Consider the following 18499-nt stretch of genomic DNA (forward strand, 5'->3'; position numbering starts at 1 on the left):
GGCGCCCCACGATTGTTTTTATTAGTGCTCTGGTTACAGAGTCCAGCGTGTTTTGAGGATCCGGCCTCTCGTGTTTCCCATGACATAGGTTGTTTTACTGAGTTGTTTTGCCACATGTGAGGTGTTTTGGGGGATGCATCTCCTGTGTCACATCCAAAATGGTTACACTGGGTGGACGGAGGGTTGTGGGAATCGATGGCGTCACGATTGCTGAAGACGAATTTCCCTCCTTTCATTCAGGGACGATGGCCCCTCTTCCTCTGTCTCGGCACTTAAGCGCCTGGAGCGCAGTCAGTGGACAGATAAGATGGACTTGCGGTTTGGTTTTGAGAGACTCAAGGAGCCTGGTGAGAAGACGGGCTGGCTCATCAACATGCACCCTGTAAGCGCCTGGGCTTTTTCTCGGTCCTCGTCCCGCTCAGGAGGGCAGCTGCACCCCTCGGAGCAGCCTAGGCCTTGGCAGAGTGGGGGATACAGGTGGAGACGGCATTGTTTGTAGCTCTCCTGCTTCCCTCTTTCACACCGCTGGGTCGTGTAGGGGCTACTGGGAAGACCAGGGTGAAGGGTGTCCCTGTTAACCTATAAGAATGAAGTTTTCAGGGATGAGGGAGGGATCGAGAGAAATCCTCATTTGAAAGGTGTTGCGCTGCTGCAGTTCTCGTGAATGGGGCTGCGGGATGTTTATGCGGGGGCGGGGCAGGGAGAAAGGGTTTGTTTTTGTGCTCAGTTTCCCAGAGAGTGAAAAGCAAGAGGGGTCTTGGACTGTGCAGCGGGTAAGGTGCCTGTGCTGGCTGGTTCTCTCGTAGACCGAGATTTTAGATGAAGATAAACGCCTGGTCAGTGCGGTGGATTACTACTTTATTCAAGATGACGGGAGCAGATTTAAGGTAAGCCCCTGAACCCCAAGAAGCTAAAAGCCACTCAAGTGATGAGGTGTAGCTGGGTCCAAAGTGGTAGCTGTGAGGAGAGGGGGTTGGGAGGTGTCAGGGACACGGGTCCCTTGGAGCCACATGGGTCACCATTTAGGATATCATAAGAGGAGCCAGCTTGGACAGACTGAAAGAGCAGTGTTGTCTGTCTCAGACTTTTGCCCCTGCCATGTGTGCAGCTCTTAATTTCCTGCTGCAGCACCTTTTTTTTTTTTTTTTTTAGTTTTTTTAAATATTTATTTATTTTTGAGGCAGAGACAGAGCATGAATGGGGGAGGGTCAGAGAGAGAGGGAGACACAGAGTCTGAAGCAGGCTCCACGCTCTGAGCTGTCAGCACAGAGCCCGACGCGGGGCTCAAACTCACCGACCCTGAGATCATGACCTGAGCCAAAGTCGGAAGCTCAACTGACTGAGCCACCCAGGTGCCCCTGCAGTGTCTTTTAAGAGGTGTCTAAGGGCAAGGGTGCATTGGATCCAGGCTGCTCACGAGTATAATAGCAAACAGCGTGTCTTCACTCATCTCCCTTTTTTCTTTCTTGTTGCCTCTGAATGGTCGGTGGCTTTCGCAGGTGGCCTTGCCCTACAAGCCATATTTCTACATTGCAACCAGAAAGGTAAGTGTGGTTAGTAGAGTCAGGTCACACGACCTGAGCCTCGTGTTATGGGGAGCTTCGGAACTGAACGTAAAGGGGCCTCTAGAGAAACGGGCCAGGAAGACAGATTTCACTGTAGAAAGTCCTTTCACTCTGATCTCAATTTAGGGTTGTGAGCGAGAAGTTTCATCTTTTCTCTCCAAGAAGTTTCAGGGTAAAATTGCTAAAGTAGAGACTGTCCCCAAAGAGGATCTGGACTTGGTGAGTACCACTTGGCCCTTCCAGGATAAATGAGGCTGGGTCTGCCCTGCACACGGGGCGAGATGGGTGAGATGGGAGGAGGCCAAGTTTAGCACCTGTGGGGTGGTACGGGTGGCGGGGCTTCGGTGACTGTCCGTATGTCCTGGAGAAGTCCAGTGGCATAGTTGGTGCCACACGCAGAGTTGGACAAGGTGCTTTGGACTTGCTGACTCTTCCATTCGTGGGTTTACCTTTGAGTCGTTGTCCCTTTATTTTCTTTCCCCAATAAAGTCTTTTTTCTCTTGAGCTCATGAGCACAATCTCTTCATTTTGTAGCCAAATCACTTGGTGGGTTTGAAGCGAAATTACATTAAGCTGTCCTTCAACACGGTGGAGGACCTTGTCAGAGTGAGGAAGGACATCTCCCCTGCCGTGAGGAAGAGCCGGGAGCAGGGCCACGCCAGTGATGCCTACACAGCTATGCTGTCCAGGTGAGCTTACCTGTCGTAAGCAGCCAGTGAGTCCACACGGACGGGTTCCTGTGTGTCCCGAGGGGCAAGATGGACGGGAGGTAGGAAAACCCAGTGGTGAAGTTACCGTAAGGATTGGCTTGTCCAGTGTGGAAGCACTTTCAAGCAATTAGATAGAATTTCTTTCTTTCTTTTTTTTTTTTTTTTTTTTTGTAATATTTGAGAGGGAGAGAGAGCGTGAACGCACAAGCAGGGGAGGGCCAGAGAGAGAGAGAGAGAGAGAGAGACACATAGAATCTGAAGCAGGCTCCAGGCTCTGAGCTGTCAACACAGAGCCCGACGCGGGGCTTAAACTCATGAGCCGTGAAATCATGACCTGAGCCAAAGTTGGACGCTTAACCAACTGAGCCGCCCAGGTGCCGCTAGATAGAATTTCTTATGTGCTGCATTTTTGTTAAAGAAATGGTGGTTTTTTGGCTTACATTTGAGCTCTTCCTCTTTTCTTACATAGCGGTGGGTTTGTGGCTCTAAAATTGAGTTGCTGTAACAGAGACATTTTGGATTCCTAGTCACACCACTTCGCTTCAGTCTGTTTTCATGGCTTATGGCAAGTGTCAAGCTGCCTACAGAGTTTACTGAATGCCTAGAGTTACATAGCACATCTTCTCTAGAAAACTTTGGGTGTTATACAGAAAAACGTAAATATAGGACGCCTAACACTGTTCATCAAGTGTTTAGACATCAACAATAATAGGAAACAGGATAAGAGATTAAGAAGAGGAAATCTTGGGGTGCCTGGGTGGCTCAGTCAGTTAAGTATCCGACTCTTGGTTTTGGCTCACGTCATGAGATTGAGCCCCTCGTTGGGCTCCACACTGAGTATGGAGCCTGCTTGGGATTTTGTCTCTCTCCCCCCGTCCCTAGCTCACTCTCTGTCTCTCTCTCAAAATAAATAAAGAAAAGACGAGGAAATCTTGGCTAATTAAAACTTATGAAGACTTCAAGAGAGCTAATCATATTCTCTGAAAAAAGATCAATTTGGGACCCTGAACATTTCTGCGCTGCACCCGCCCCCTGCCCCCAGTATAATTACCTTTTACAGTATTGCAAGGTGTACCCAGAGGCCTATGCCCTTTCTCTGAAACTCGTTGTCTTTTTTTTCCCCTTTAATAGTCCATTTAGTGTTCAGAAGCTTACTGGGCTGATACTAGAGTTAATATTCTAGTGACAGTGATTTCCTGCTTTCCAATGATAAGGTAATTATGGTACGGAAAATTGCTACTTACCAGCTGCTCTGCCACGCAGAGAGCTCTATGAGTGTTACCTCACAACACTCCTGCAGGGTGGACGTGTTCCTGTGACCCTTGTTCTTTAAAAAAAAGAAAAAATTTTTTTTTTATGTTTATTTTTGAGACAGAGAGAGACAGAGCATGAACAGGGAAGGGTCAGAGAGAGAGGGAGACACAGAATCCGAAGCAGGCTCCAGGCTCTGAGCTGTCAGCACAGAGCCCGACGCAGGGCTCGAACTCATGGACCGCGAGATCATGACCTGAGCTGAAGTCAGACTCTTAATCAGCTGAGCCACCTAGGCACCCCATGACTCTCGTTCTTATGGGGAAACAAGGTCAGCCAGGGTGGTTCACATCTGTACATGTGCCTCCCCAGTAACAGAGCATTTTTCCTTTCTTTGTTTCTAATTGGGATGTAATGTACATCCCATAAAATACGTGTTTGGAGCTCTCACTGAATTTCCTGCCCGTAGCCTGCTGCTTGTGGGAGGCTGTCATCCAACGTCGTCCTTTTTGTTTAAAGGATTTTTTTTTTTTTTTTAGTTTGTTTTTGAGAGAGAGAGAAAGAACATGAGCAGGGTAGGGGCAGAGAGAGGGAGAGAGAGATCCCAAGCAGACTCCACGCTGTCCGTGCAGAGCCTGACACGGGGCTCAGACTAATGAACCGAGAGATCATGACCTGAGCCAAAATCAGGAGTCAGATACTTAACCGACTGAGCACCCCAGCATCCCCGCCCACCCCCCCCCCCCGGTCCACCCCACTAATTCTTTAAGAAGAGCCTGTCCTGGTCATCTTAGCCACCTTCTACCTTTTGTGTTTACTCCACATGGACTCTGGTCCCCCCTGCGCCATCCCCCAGCAGACTGTAGTTAGGAGTATCCTCTCTCTGTTTCACAGTGTTCTGCAAGGGGGCAGTGTGGTTGTTGATGAAGAGGAAGCCTCTAAGAAGGTCACTGACCAGTTGGACAACATCGTGGACATGCGAGAGTATGATGTGCCCTATCACATCCGCCTCTCCATTGACCTGAAGATCCATGCGGTGAGTGGGCCGTCGCTTTCGGGCAGCCCCTGGCGGTCAGGAGGTGACACTGAAGAGAAATAACCCTCCTGGGACAGACATAGACTCTTGATAAACACGCTGCACGTCCCGCAGGCTCACTGGTACAACGTCAGGTACCGAGGAAATGCCTTCCCTGTGGAAATCACCCGCCGAGATGACCTTGTTGAACGACCTGTAAGTACTGCTTGCGTTTCCTCCATCCTGGCTTTTCCACTTGTTTCTAGAGAGATCTAATTCGGTGCTGAAGAATGAATACAATTCAGAGATTTGTTTTCTTCTTTTTCCTCAAATACTTTCTTAAAAAAGTTGTAGAGAAATCTTTTTCCTTTTTCCTTTTTGTCGGTTTCTGACGACGTGTGATTTCACTTAGTGCTTGTATGTCACCATGTGATGTCCTTGTTTAAGCTGGGCTGGATCTGAACTTCAGAGGAGAGCTCTGACTTCCATTTTGGGTGGTTGGTAGCGACGTGATAGGGTGAAAAGCGGATTCGTATGTGGAAGGCTTTGGTTCAGGAACACATTTGTGATCTTGGGCAAGTCTGTACTCTGTTTTCTCATTTCCAAAGTGGAGATGTTGACTCTAGCACAGTCTCCCATGTGGGTTATCGTAAAGGTCAAAAGGAGGTCATGATTTTAAAGTACTTTGTGACTCAAGTGCTCTGTAATTCTAGGAGTTTCCCATCGTGCTTTAGCCTCTCGTAGGTGTTTAAGATTTCATACCCTCTGTGAATCGTGGTGTTCTTGACATAGGTTAGTCAACCCAAAATGCCTCTCTCGCTTCTTTTGGAACCTCTCTCTGTGGCTGCTTGGCTCTTGTTTTAGCAGCTGGAGGTGGAGGTGGTGGGTGTCGGGAAGACCCTTGGCGTCTCCAGAGCTCAGCTTGGTTTACGTCCAACTTAATGAGATGTCCCTGCAGGACCCTGTGGTTTTGGCATTTGACATCGAGACAACCAAACTGCCCCTCAAGTTTCCAGATGCTGAGACTGACCAGATTATGATGATTTCCTATATGATTGACGGTCAGGTAAGTGGTGCCTTTTGGGGTGTACGCTTCCTAGGAGCAGCATGCACCCTGTGGCTGGTATTTTTTCAGTGAAAATAAGTGAGTTGAGTCCAGGAAAGTGAAGAAACAAGCCGTGCCCCTGCCTTCCAATCTGAGTCTGACACGTTTGGGGTCTAGGGGCTGCAGCTCCTGGTGGGCTAGGGGCCTCCCGTTGCTGCAGACTCTTGTTGCAGGAGCTTCTGGGCCAAGTGTGGGGCGGTGTGTTTGGCTTTTTGTGTCCTAACTCACACCGACTGCTCACACGCTTCCCAGGGCTACCTCATCACCAATAGGGAGATAGTGTCAGAGGACGTTGGAGATTTCGAGTTCACCCCCAAGCCAGAGTATGAGGGACCCTTCTGTGTCTTCAATGAACCCGACGAGGTAAAGAGGTGTCATGTGATGAAACTCCCTGGTGTTTGGGGTGAGACAGGAAGAAGAGCCCCCTGACTCTTGAGGCCTCAGTGCTCATTTAACCAGAATGGCAGCTTGCTGGTCTGGGTTCCTGGCGGTATGGTCCTTGTTCACACTGGGGGCACGGGGTGGGTGTGGAAATGAGATACAGCCTGCTTTTCTGAAATTTTGGGAGGGGTGATTGGAAGTAGCTGGAAGAAGAGAAACACAAATCCACTGACTGCTACGAATCATTGAATTCAGGTTCATCTAATCCAGAGGTGGTTTGAACACGTCCAAGAGGCCAAACCCACCATCATGGTCACCTACAATGGGGACTTTTTTGACTGGTGAGTCTGATGTCTAGTTTGTGAGTAACTGAAGTGTGTCGGGGAGGGGATGTTGTGTGGCACTGTGAATGTACTCACGCTAACGAGCTGTACACTTAGAAATGGTTAAGATGTAGAGGAGAGGTGGGTGGGGGGGTTCCTGGGTTTTCTCGGGAGTCTTGTGGGGCAGTTTTTCTGTATTTGAGGGAGCTGAAGAATACCTGCCGTGTGCTCATCTGTCTGCCCTCATCCCTAGGCCGTTTGTGGAGGCCAGAGCGGCGGTCCATGGGCTGAGCATGTACCAGGAGATAGGGTTCCAGAAGGACAGCCAGGGGGAGTATAAGGCATCCCAGTGCATCCACATGGACTGTCTCAGGTAGGCCCGGCGGCTCCTGGCACTGTCTTAGAGGGCTTTCTGTGTGCGGGTCCGAGGCTCCCTTCTTGCACACCCTTGTCCTGTCTGCGTCCCTTTGAGGGAGGATGGTGGCCTCTGTTGCAGCTCCATCACCTTCAAGGACAGCGGCTGTGGCTGGGTCTGGGGACGTGCTGTCTTCCCCTGTGTGTTCATTACTCCTTCCACCAGCAAACACATCAGTGTCAGGCCTCGGGCTGGGGAAGCCAGAACAGAAAGAGGCCCGGTTGAGTGAGGCCCCGGTGCTGTGAGAGCTCCCCACAGAGGTGAGGGTGCTGCAGCCAGGGGTGTCCAGGCTGGAGAGAAAGGAGCTCTTGTGGGCCTCCTGTACCCTGTGGGGAGGAAGATTTTATCTTGGGGGGCCTGGCATTATGGTGGGGGCCGGAGGGGGCAAATGGGAGTGAGGAGAGGGGTGGACTTGGGCATCCACAGACCTGGGCGGGGGGCAGGGGCACCTGGGGCACAGGGAATGTTGGTTCTCAGGGTTTGGGGTGGGCTCTGGAGCAGGAGGGTGGGTTCTAGGTAGAAGCAGGCCTGGGAACCCCACTTACAGGGGGCGTGGTGATCAACGGATTCCAGAAGAGAAGAAAAAGGATGGGGGGGGGCTTCAGAGGAGGCGGCAATATTGGGAGACCCCAGGGGCACTTCTAGGGGTGAGGATGGCCAAGGGTCTGGAGGCTGAGGGAGGGGAGACTTGATGCAGTCAAGAGAGAGCTGTGGGCGCCAGGGACACGACCACATCCGTCTCGGAGCTGCCTCACAGGGAGGATTTGCAGACAGGTGTGAGGGTGAGGGGCACAGGGTAGCCCCCGGTTTCTGTGCCGAAGGGACTGTGTAAGCAGAGAGGAGGTTAAGAAGAGGGCCTGAGCCGGGTGGGGGAGAGCAGAGCAGACTGGCAGTCCCATGGGACAAGCTGGGGGCCGAGGGCTCCCTCCTGCTCAGTGTTCTCTCTGTCCACAAGGGACAGAGGGAGGCCATGGGACTCGGGAGACTGGCGTTTCCTTGTGTTTGTGGGCGTATCTGTGAGATTACCTGGATCTGGGATAGAGGCTTCGCGAGGCGCCTGTGCCATGCGGGGTCTCGGTGGCAATCCTTGGCGTACCTGTTGGGACGAGGCGTCTTTCTGCGTCGTGTCCAGCGGGGCTGCCTCTCGCAGTGCGTGGGCTGTGTCTCAGAGCCATCTCTGACCTTTGCACGCGTTCTTGTTCCTAGGTGGGTGAAGAGGGACAGTTACCTTCCTGTGGGCAGTCACAACCTCAAGGCGGCTGCCAAAGCCAAGTTGGGCTACGACCCCGTGGAGCTGGACCCTGAAGACATGTGCCGGATGGCCACCGAGCAGCCCCAGGCATGCGCCTCTCCTCACGGCCTTCACCTGTAGCTCCCACACGGTGCCTGCCCGGCTCCTTGTTGCTCTTACTGCCCTGTGTTCTCTCCTCAGACTCTGGCCACGTACTCGGTGTCAGACGCGGTGGCCACGTACTACCTGTACATGAAGTACGTCCACCCCTTCATATTCGCCCTCTGCACCATCATCCCCATGGAGCCTGACGAGGTCAGTGCGTCTCCCGGCCCCGTGTGCCGGTGTCAGCCCGCTGGCCCTCGGAGCTCGTCCCCGGCGGCTGCCGTGGATGCAGCTGCGTGATTTTGGCGTTTGGTTTGAAGTCTGGCTTTTCCCCCCGCAGGTGCTGCGGAAGGGCTCCGGGACGCTGTGTGAGGCCTTGTTGATGGTGCAGGCCTTCCATGCCAACATCGTCTTCCCCAACAAGCAGGAGCAGGAGTTTAACAAGCTGACCGATGATGGCCACGTGCTGGATGCCGAGACCTATGTGGGTGGCCATGTGGAGGCCCTGGAGTCGGGCGTGTTCCGCAGTGACATCCCCTGCCGGTTCAGGATGGTGAGCCCTCCCCGCTCTCCCGAGGGCTGAGACCCAGAAGCCTCCAGGGCTGTAGTACAGCCCTCACCCCTTTCTTGCCCTGTGGGTCCCTCACCAGCCCTCCCTTGTCTGGCCTGTCCTTGACTGAGGTGCTGCGGGACAAGCCCTTGGCTTCTCCGGGCCAGTCCCCGCAGTGTCCTGCGCGAGGTAGTTGGGTACGTGTGAGGGCGTTTCCCCTTCTCACTTGCGTCCTCTCTTGGTCATCTGTACTAGAATCCTGCCGCCTTTGACTTCCTGCTGCAGCGGGTGGAGAAGACCATGCGTCATGCCATCGAGGAAGAGGAGAAGGTGCCCATGGAGCAGGTCACCAACTTCCAAGAGGTAACGCTCCGGGGGCCAGGAGAGACCGTCTTCACACGCCCTGCTTGTAGACTGGCTGCTTTCAGTAGCATGCACCTACCGTGTGCTGGTACTTGGGCTCCGAGCCTGGTGATAACAGAGTCTGTTCTGGTCTGCTTGGGGGGCACAGGACAGTGTTGTGGTTACAGTGAATGACTGGGCTTTGGGAGATGGTAGAGATTCACAAGTTGGCCATGGGGTCTTGAGCTGGCTATTGCTTAGAACATCGTGGTGGGTGTACGCAGGACAAAGGCGAGGGATAGGCCTTATGCCCAGTTCATTTGGATTTTATTTTGTAGGCAGCGAGGAGCCACTGGTTTTAATTTTTGTTGTTCAGGAGACTTTAAAAGTGATGATAGTCAATTCCTACAGATGACAGAGTAAAATATAGTGACTGTAAAAACTGTCCAATAATGGTTAGAAAGCACCATTTACAAGTGCTACGTGCCTAGAGACCCCAGGTACCTCCCGCCTTGCTTGTCTTATTTGAACGTGGCACTTCTCACTTCTCAGGTGTGTCTGTCGGGCACTGCTCAACACTACAGCATATTGAGTTACTAGTGGTTTGGAGCTTTTACGAGTTTTAGGATTGATTTTAAGAAATATGTCATAACATGGGCAGATGAGTGGGTCTGTCAGTTAAGCATGTGACTCTTGATTTTAGCTCGGGTCATGATCTTGATGTTGTGAGATGGAGACCCGCATCAGGCTCCACGCTCAGGGCAGAGATTCTCTCCTCATCCTCCCCGTCTCTCCTCTCTGTCTGTCTCTCTCTAAGAAATGGCTCAGAACAGACTCACTAGGCAGAATTCGAATAAGAATGTGGTTACAGGGGCGCCTGGGTGGCTCAGTCAGTTAAGTATCCAACTCTTAATAGATTCTTGATATCAGTTCAGGTCACGATCTCATGGTCCTGAGATCAAGCCACACGCTGGGCTCTGTGCTGGGCGTGGAGCCTGCTTAAGATTCTCCCTCTCCCTCTGCCCCTCCCCTGCTTGTGCTCTCTGGTCTCTCACACGTGAGAAAGCTGTGTTTGTACACTGTAAAGTGCTGTGCAGCTGTTGTTAGCTCCAGCTACCATACACTTTAAGAACTAAGAACAACCTGGGGGCGCCTGGGTGGCTCAGTCGCTTAAGCATCCGACTTTGGCTCAGGTCATGATCTCACGGCTCTTGAGTTCAGGCCCCACGTTGGGCTCTGTGCTGACAGCTCGGAGCCTGGAGCCTGCTTCGGATTCTGTGTCTCCCTCTCTCTCTGCCCCTCCCCTGCTCACACTCTGTCTCTGTCTCAAAAACAAATAATATTAAAAAAACTTAAAAAAAAAAGGAACTAAGAACAATCTAGAAGAGTGGCTAGGCTAAAGAACAAATGTGAGTTAACACCTTAGAAGGAACACACTTTCAACTTGAAGAAACAGTGAAATGAGTGAGAACAAAGATATGCTGATTGGAGGGACTCTAGACACCCTGGTGAATCCAGCACTAGGCTCCTAGAGGACGGAGTATGGCTCCTTCGCGGTTTCTAAAGTGTGTTCTAGAGGGCACTGGACTCATCTTTTTGTTCCCGAGGGACCATCTCATCCCGAGGATGCTGATGGGAGGTGCCAGCCGGGGATCTCGGCAGTGCAGGTGTGTTCCGTGGGAACTGTGTCTCCCTCCCCTCTTACCTGGACTGTCTCCGTGGGCCTCCTCATTGTCATTTCAGGACCTGCCTCAGGGTGGAGAAGGATGGAGTGATTATTCAAATGATTGATTTGCTTAAAATTCAACTAGGAACAAATATTAATACTTCTGGTATTTTCTGTTGTATATGATAAACATTCTTCCTTTTAGTCATTGTTGCTGTATAATTTTTGGTGTGTTTTTTTATTTTGACTACTTTGGAGGGTTTTAAGGAATGTTGTGTTGTTGTGTTTTGTTTTTTGAAAGAGAGCTTGCAGGGGTAGGGGTGCAGAGAGAGAGAGAATCCCAAGCAGGCTCCACACACAGCGCAGAGCCTGACGCGGGGCTTGATCTCCCGACCGTGAGATCATGACCTGAGCTGAAATGAAGAGTCGAATGATGCTTAACTGAGCCACCCAGGCGCCCCTTAAGGAGTTTAATACTAAAGGCAATTTTTCATTCAAATGATTTTTCTAATATGACTTCCAAATTTAACGTATTTCATTAAAAAAAAAAAAGATGGCTACTCTCCTGGTTAGTCTTCGTATTTATTCAGATGTTTTTTAGTTTTCTCTATTCTTTTTTAAGCATTTTTTTTTTTAATGTTCATTATCTTTGAGAGGAGAGAGAGCAGGGGAGGCGCAGAGAGAGGGGTAGATACAGAATCCAAAGCAGACCCCAGGCTCTGAGCTGTCAGTACAGAGCCCGACGTGGGGCTTGAACCCACAGACCGTGAGATCATGACCTGAGCTGAAGTCGGACGCTTAACCAAGTGAGCCACCCAGGCACCCCTGGTTTTCTCTATTCTTAAATGTCTATAACAGACGTTGGCAAACTATAGCCCATGAGGCCTGTGTAACCAGCAAGCTAAGAATAGCTTTTACATTTTAAAGATGTTATAAAAAAAAGATTGTGACAGATTGTGTGGCCACAAAACCTAAATTAAGATATTTATTATCTGGTCCCATCCAGAGGTTTCCTGAGTCATTAGATTAACTTCTAAATATACTAATTCTCCAGTTCTGATGTGTGTGTTTTGTGCAGAATGAACTTACCAGATAAGTACATATTAATGTTATGACGTAATCAGGTATTAGTTTTGGGAGAGTGAATATATGACCATTAGAAGACAGTTAGTTTTAGGGGCACCAGGGTGGCTCAGTTGGTTAAGCATCCGACTTCGGCTCAGGTCTGATCATCGTTTGTGAGTTTTAGCCCCACATTGGGCTCTGTGCTGACAGCTCAGAGCCTGGAGCCTGCTTCTGCTTCTGTGTCTCCCTCTCTCTCTGCCCCTCACCCACTCGTGTTCTGTCTCCCTCTCTTTCTGATCCTCCACTCGCACTCTGTGTCTCTCTCTCAAAAATAAACATTAAAAAAAAAAAAAGTGGACTCTTTCTCTCCCTGTTTTATTTAGGGCTTGGTCTTTAGTATTTTTAATTGTGCTAGTTTCCCCACGTTTACTCTGGGAGGCTTATTCTCTCGTGTTCTCGGCCTCCTCCCCCTGTGTCTGCTGTTGGTCATGGGGGTGTTTCTTCCCACGCTCTGTGATTTTGGGATGTGAATTTGTATTCAGCAGGGAATCTCCTGCAGCCCTTCAGGGGCCATCAGTTACTTTGATGGTTGTTTGTGGCCGGGGTCCCTTGTCACCTGGTTCCTGGGCCGGAGGGTTCCCAGATCCAGTGGAGTATAACGTAAACCCCACACTTATTAGAGGGACTAGCCTGCGGTGCCAGATGTGCAGCCCAGAGGAGATGTGATTTTGGTGAGCAGACTTGTAGTTTATTCTTTCATAGAGGTGGCCTTTGTTGGTCCTGCCTTTTTGGGGGGTTCTGTATCTTCCCCCTGTTGTGTGCAGGCTTCCTGTCCCTGAGGAGGCACGAGAACCGTGCGGGAGTGCACACACCCTGGGCCAAGGCAGCCGACCTTGGAAAGGTCTGCTCGTGAGGCCGGGAGCTCGGGTCTCAGGAGGGAGGTTTCTCTCCTTTCTCGGACAGGAGTCCCTCCTGAACCTTGCTCACTCATGCAGACACTTGTTCACACGGAGCATTGCCCTCCTGGGAGTGTGGTTTGGGTGTGTGTGGGCCAAGGTGCCCAGGTGCCCAGTGCTCAGTGAACACTCTGGGCACTGGGTCCATGAGCAAGATGGCATCAGGCACATGTCCTGGTTCGATGCCAGGAGAATTAAGCTCATCCCAGCTTGAGCCTGACCTCCTCCTGACCTCGCTCCAATGCCTTTCCCCTTTGCTGATTGAGTTCTGTGTCCTTGCACTGTGAGTCACTGCACCTGGGAGTGGTCCTAGAGACCCCAACCCAGAGCCTGGCCTCTGCCAGGCCACTGCTGATGTAGCTCTCTGCTCTGGTTTTGAGTCTACTCTTCGCTCTTGCCCTCTGGGGTAACTTAGAAACTCAGTTCTGCATTTACAGGGATAGTCCTCATATTTCATGCAGGATATCTAGGTGTTAGGTACCAGGAGGGTTTTTTTAGATAACAGTTTAACCTCTGGCTGGAAACAAATCTGATTCATTGGTTTGTAAAATAATGCTGGGGACCATCTAGCACCGAGGTTCAGAGTGTGGCGTTTGGGCTAAGGGCGCCTGTGCTTGAGCCCCTGCTAAGCTCTTGAGCCTCTCATGTGTCAGGTGAGAGGCTGCTGAGGCAGGGATATCACATGTCCACACTGTGCATGCACACAGGGCACCCAGGAAGGGTGCTGTTGATACTCGAGCTGGGTCTTACACCTTGCTGGTGGGTGGGCCCTGCCATCTGAGGCCACAGTCTTTCAGTTTTCTCCCAGTCCCAAAAGGTCCTCTGGAGTGGAGGCTGCTGCTTCCCGAGATGCTGTGCTCCTTAGGGTTCTTTCCTTGTGAGGTTCCTGTACCTCCCGGACCTAGCATTGGTGGCCAGCGTCTGCTGTCCTTCTGGGACCCACGTGCTTGCTTTGTTACTGTCTATACAGTCTTTCTCCTTTCTCCATAGGTGTGTGATCAGATTAAAACCAAGCTCACCTCCCTGAAAGATGTCCCAAACAGAATCGAGTGTCCCCTTATCTACCACCTGGATGTGGGGGCCATGTACCCCAACATCATCCTGACGAACCGCCTGCAGGTGAGACGGATTCCCCTGTCAGAATCGAGCTCTTTTCTGCCCAAATACTAACTGCTGCCCTCCCCCCACCCTCCCCACCCCCAGCCCTCTGCCGTGGTGGACGAGGCCACCTGTGCTGCCTGTGACTTCAACAAGCCTGGAGCAGACTGCCAGAGGAAGATGGCCTGGCAGTGGAGGGGCGAGTTCAGTGAGTGCGACCCAGGGGCAGGGGCCGGGTGGCTCAGCAGGCAGCGGGTGCATAGGTCTTTGTCACAGACTCTCCTCTCTCGCCCTCCTAGTGCCAGCCAGTCGCAGCGAGTACCATCGGATCCAGCACCAGCTGGAGTCAGAGAAGTTCCCTCCCTTGACTGCAGAGGGCCCAGCCCGGGCCTTTCACGAGCTGTCCCGCGAGGAGCAGGCTAAATATGAGAAGCGGAGGCTGTCAGGTGAGCGGTTTCCAAACACTGTGGTTCCTCTGACTTGGGCCTTTCTGGTATGTCACAGCTTGATGTCATCTAAACTAGATGTTGCACTAGATGAGAGATGAGATCACTGTGAACTCTCTCTTCCTAGCTTCCCTTTCCTTATTTCTCCCTCAGTGAATGTTCGGATGATGAATTCTGTTTCCCGGGCTCTTGCCGAATTTGGCCCGTTCACACTGGGCTGTCCTTTGATAGGATAAACCAGCACCGTCTCTCTGAGTTTCGTGCTCCTCCGTACTGACCTGGGAAGCTTCATTTGTTGGTGTCGGCCTTATCCTGACTTCCTTTGGCTACGTACAGGTGGCCCGGCTATCTCCTGTTTGGGGTCTCACATGCTTCCCTGCTCTCGATTGTGCCGCAGATTACTGCCGGAAGGCCTACAAGAAGATCCACGTGACCAGGGTGGAGGAGCGCCTCACCACCATCTGCCAGCGGGAGAACTCCTTCTATGTGGACACGGTGCGCGCCTTCCGGGACAGGCGCTATGAGTTCAAGGGTCTCCACAAGGCGAGTCTGACCTTTGTGAAGTCAGAACAGTCTAGTTTCTGAGAGGAGAGTCCTTTTTTGGTGCTGTGTGGACAGTCATGACTTCCCCAGTTAGGATGTGTGGCTCCCAGCCTCACGCGTTTGGAAAGTAATTGAATGCACAGTTTTGAGTTTGTTTATTTCTTGTTTTTAAGTAGGCTTCATGCCCAGTGTGGAGCCCAGCGAGGGGCCCGAACTCATGACCTGGAGACCAAGACCTAGGATGAGCTCAAGAGTCAGACACATAACCAACTGAGCCACCCAGGCGCCCCTTGGTTATTTTTAGTTTTGAGGATTTAAGGGCCTGAGGCCTTGAAACTATTTTGAATGATTGCTTTTGAAATATTTATTCAGAGCAGGGATCAGCTGACTATGGGTGGGCAGACTTTTTATAAATAAAATTTGATAGGAACGGAGCCGTGTCCGCTGCAGCAGGGAGGTGAGCAGCGGAGCAGAAGCGGAGGCTGCACGAGCACGGTATTGGCCATATGGCCGGAGTTTGCCAGCCTCCGATGGGGACAGATTCGGGTGATTTACTGGCCTGGCTCATCCAGGAGGATCAGGGAAGACACATACCACCTCAGTCGTCGTGACAAATCGTAGCTTTATACTTAAGCAAATGGGGTTCTTTTCCCTGAAAGACCTTCCTTCATTGTTGGACTCAGTAAGGTCCCTGCTCTGATAGACTTTATCACTGTAAAAGATACGCGACATAAAACCTAACGTTTTTAAGTGCACGGTTCTGTGGCGTTGGGTACGTTCACACTGTTATGCAGCCGCCACCCCCGGCCCTTGCCAGAGCTCTTCATCTCGCAGAACTAAAACTCGGCACCATCTAACCACAAGCCCCGCATCCCACTTTCGGTCTCTGAGTCCAGCTCCTCTAGGCCCTCACGGAAGTGGACTCATGCGGTGTTTGTCTCTTATGACGGCTCCTTTCCCTTCGCGTCGTGTCCTCCGGGTTCGTCCGTGTAGTCGCGGGTGTCAGAATCTCCTGTCGGGGGCTGAATGTTTCTCCGTTGTGTGTACGCACCACATCGTGTGCATCCGCCCCCTGTCCACGGACACTGGGTTGCTTCCGCGGTTTGGCCACTGTGAAGAATGGCGCTGTGAACGTGGGTGTGCAAATCTCTTGAAGTCCCTGATGTCATTCTTTTGAGTGTGCACCCAGACGGGATTGCTGGGTCATGTGCTAATTCCGTTTTTAACCTTTTGAGGAACTGCCATACCATTTCATGTTAATTAACTATTAAGTTACTTATTCGCTCTCTCTCTTCAGACAAGCACTAAAAGTGTCTGTCTTGTTCTTCAGAGTCTACACAATACCAGGCACATAGTAGGCATTCAACAAATATCTGAATTGTTTTTTTCTTTATATTACTTTATTACTTTTTTTTAGAAAGAGAGCGCACGCAGGAGGGGGGCAGAGAGAGAGAATCTTAAGCAGCCTCCATACTCAGTGAGGAGCCCAACACAGGCTCTGTCCCACAGCCCTGGCATCATGACCTGAGCTGAAATCAAGAGTTGGACACTTGGGGCGCCTGGGTGGCCCAGCCAGTTAAGCGTCCGACTTCGGCTCAGGTCAGGGTCTCATGGTTTGTGGGTTTGAGCCCCGTGTCGGGCTCTGTGCTGACAGCTCAGAGCCTGGAGCCTCCATCAGATTCTGTGTCTCCCTCTCGCTCTGCCCCTCCCCAACTTGTGTGCTTGTGCACGCGCTGTCGCTCTGTTTCTCAAAAATAAACATTAAAAAAAAAAAAAAAGAAAGAAACCATGTGCTGGAGTCTCTAGGGGGTCGGTCACGATGTCTGCCTTGTTCATCTGACTGTGCCACTAGAGAGAACGGGATAAGGAAACGTGGCAGAGCATCAACGGTTGTTTTTCCGGATGTGTCTATAGTCTTCACTTGTATTGGATTTTGAAGGTTTCTATAGATTTGACATTTTCACAATATGAGAATGCCGGGCCGTGGACTGTAGACTGAGCTGGAGGAGCCGAGTTGGTGATCGGTGCGCGTGTGGTTCCAGGTGTGGAAGAAGAAGCTGTCTGCGGCCGTGGAGGTGGGTGACGCCGCCGAAGTGAAGCGCTGCAAGAACATGGAGGTCCTGTACGACTCCCTGCAGCTGGCACACAAGTGCATCCTGAACTCCTTCTACGGCTACGTCATGCGCAAAGGGTGGGCTCCCGGCCGAGGGCCTCACTACGTGGAGCGCGGGGGGGAGAGCCGGGGCGGGCGCGGGGGTGGGGGCGTCCGGCTGCGCTGACCCAGAGTGTCTGGACTGCCAGGGATCGGTACCACAGACGTGTTGTCGGAATGTCTTGGGCTGGAGACGGTGATTTGGCAGTTTCCAGTGTATATATGTGACTTGGTGAATGGCATAACTTGGGGGCTGTAGAGGGTGTAGGCCGTCCTGAAAAAGCACCACGTGAGCCATGGGGGGTGTAAAGCTGTCTGAGAAGTCAGGATGGCCAGGAGTGGGGGGGTCTGAAAGCCAAGATGGATGCTCTTTCTGATGGAGATGTACAGCCAGGTGGGTGAGGGCCTTGGGGAGAGCAGGCTGTAGAGGCCTGGCCGCCGTGGGCAGGGTCGTGAGGAGCAGCAGCATGGAGGCTCTGGAGGAGAGCGATGGGGTGCTGGGGTTCGTTGGGTTTGGATGAGGGGGAGGAAAGCGGGGCCGGCCTCTGGGCGCCCGACCTTGCGGGTGAGACCTGGTTTGGGGGCAACGAGGCGGGTGTCTGGTGGGGAGTTGAGGGTGTTTGTGGGCCTGTGCTTTCCCCGAGAAGTCGGAGGATGAGGGTCGGGTCTGGGAGATGGAGAAGGCACGAGGTGGAGCTGGGGACAGAGGGAGAGGGCTCGTGGGGGGGGGGGGGGGGGGGGGGCGCGGGCCCACCGGGGGGGGGGCCCCCCCCGCGGCGCCCCCCCCCCCCCCCCCCCCCCCCCCCCCCGGCCCCGCCCCCCCCCCCCCCCCCCCCCCCCCCACGGGACCATCTGGGCGGGTACCCAGAGAGCGTGCCGCCTCCAGCCCCACACCCTGAAGCAGGGCGGAGGAGTGTCCTCAGCACGGCCCCGTGCTGCCACGGTTCCTGCCCCACTTCAGACGTCCCCTCTGTGGTGTCCTCCTGACCTCCTCTAAGGACCCTTTGTGGGGAGCCCTACCCACCCCACCCCCAGGCTGTGACTGTCTTCCTCAGGGCTCGCTGGTACTCCATGGAGATGGCAGGCATTGTCTGCTTCACGGGAGCCAACATCATCACCCAGGCGCGGGAACTGATCGAGCAGATCGGGTGAGCGCTGTGCTCTGGTCAGCTGCTGGGAGTGGACAGCCTGTGGGGGAAGGCTGGGGGGCACCGACGGGGAGTGAGCATGTGGGCATTGTGTTTTTGGGTCCACGGCCCGGAAGGGCCTTCACACTGGGTACTTCCTGCGTGGAGGCCATGGCCCAGCATCCACGTGGCCTCGTTTCTCTCTTTCTAAAGGAGGCCCTTAGAGCTGGACACAGACGGAATATGGTGCGTCCTGCCCAACAGCTTCCCCGAAAACTTTGTCATCAAGACGACCAGTGTAAAAAAACCCAAGGTGACCATCTCCTACCCTGGGGCCATGTTAAACATCATGGTCAAGGTGAGCCTGGGTCTCCAGGGAGGGCCTGCTATCTCTGGGCCTGGGTTCTTAACGTCTCTACTCTGATGGGGATTTGCGGGGGGGGGGGGGGGGGG

General features: G+C 52.5%; 1 protein-coding gene across 1 annotated transcript in view; it reads left to right on the forward strand.

Annotated features, from left to right (window-relative positions):
- Positions 1–218: 218 nt before the first annotated feature.
- The window catches only part of POLE (DNA polymerase epsilon, catalytic subunit), a 43590-nt gene continuing 25309 nt past the window's right edge, over positions 219–18499 (forward strand). Inside the window, exons 1-22 of the mRNA XM_040464171.1 lie at positions 219–382; positions 807–887; positions 1500–1544; positions 1692–1784; positions 2100–2254; positions 4421–4562; positions 4677–4757; positions 5500–5607; positions 5899–6009; positions 6283–6368; positions 6604–6723; positions 7972–8104; positions 8198–8311; positions 8442–8654; positions 8907–9014; positions 13671–13799; positions 13884–13986; positions 14078–14224; positions 14622–14767; positions 16810–16958; positions 17975–18067; positions 18260–18404. Of these exons, the coding sequence (XP_040320105.1) occupies positions 308–382; positions 807–887; positions 1500–1544; positions 1692–1784; positions 2100–2254; positions 4421–4562; positions 4677–4757; positions 5500–5607; positions 5899–6009; positions 6283–6368; positions 6604–6723; positions 7972–8104; positions 8198–8311; positions 8442–8654; positions 8907–9014; positions 13671–13799; positions 13884–13986; positions 14078–14224; positions 14622–14767; positions 16810–16958; positions 17975–18067; positions 18260–18404 (2577 nt within the window). The 5' untranslated portion in view covers positions 219–307. The remainder of the gene's footprint in view (positions 383–806; positions 888–1499; positions 1545–1691; positions 1785–2099; positions 2255–4420; positions 4563–4676; positions 4758–5499; positions 5608–5898; positions 6010–6282; positions 6369–6603; positions 6724–7971; positions 8105–8197; positions 8312–8441; positions 8655–8906; positions 9015–13670; positions 13800–13883; positions 13987–14077; positions 14225–14621; positions 14768–16809; positions 16959–17974; positions 18068–18259; positions 18405–18499) is intronic.

Source organism: Herpailurus yagouaroundi, unplaced genomic scaffold, assembly GCF_014898765.1.
Source record: "Herpailurus yagouaroundi ecotype Mexico unplaced genomic scaffold, PumYag 437, whole genome shotgun sequence".
Classification (NCBI taxonomy): Eukaryota; Metazoa; Chordata; class Mammalia; order Carnivora; family Felidae; genus Herpailurus; species Herpailurus yagouaroundi.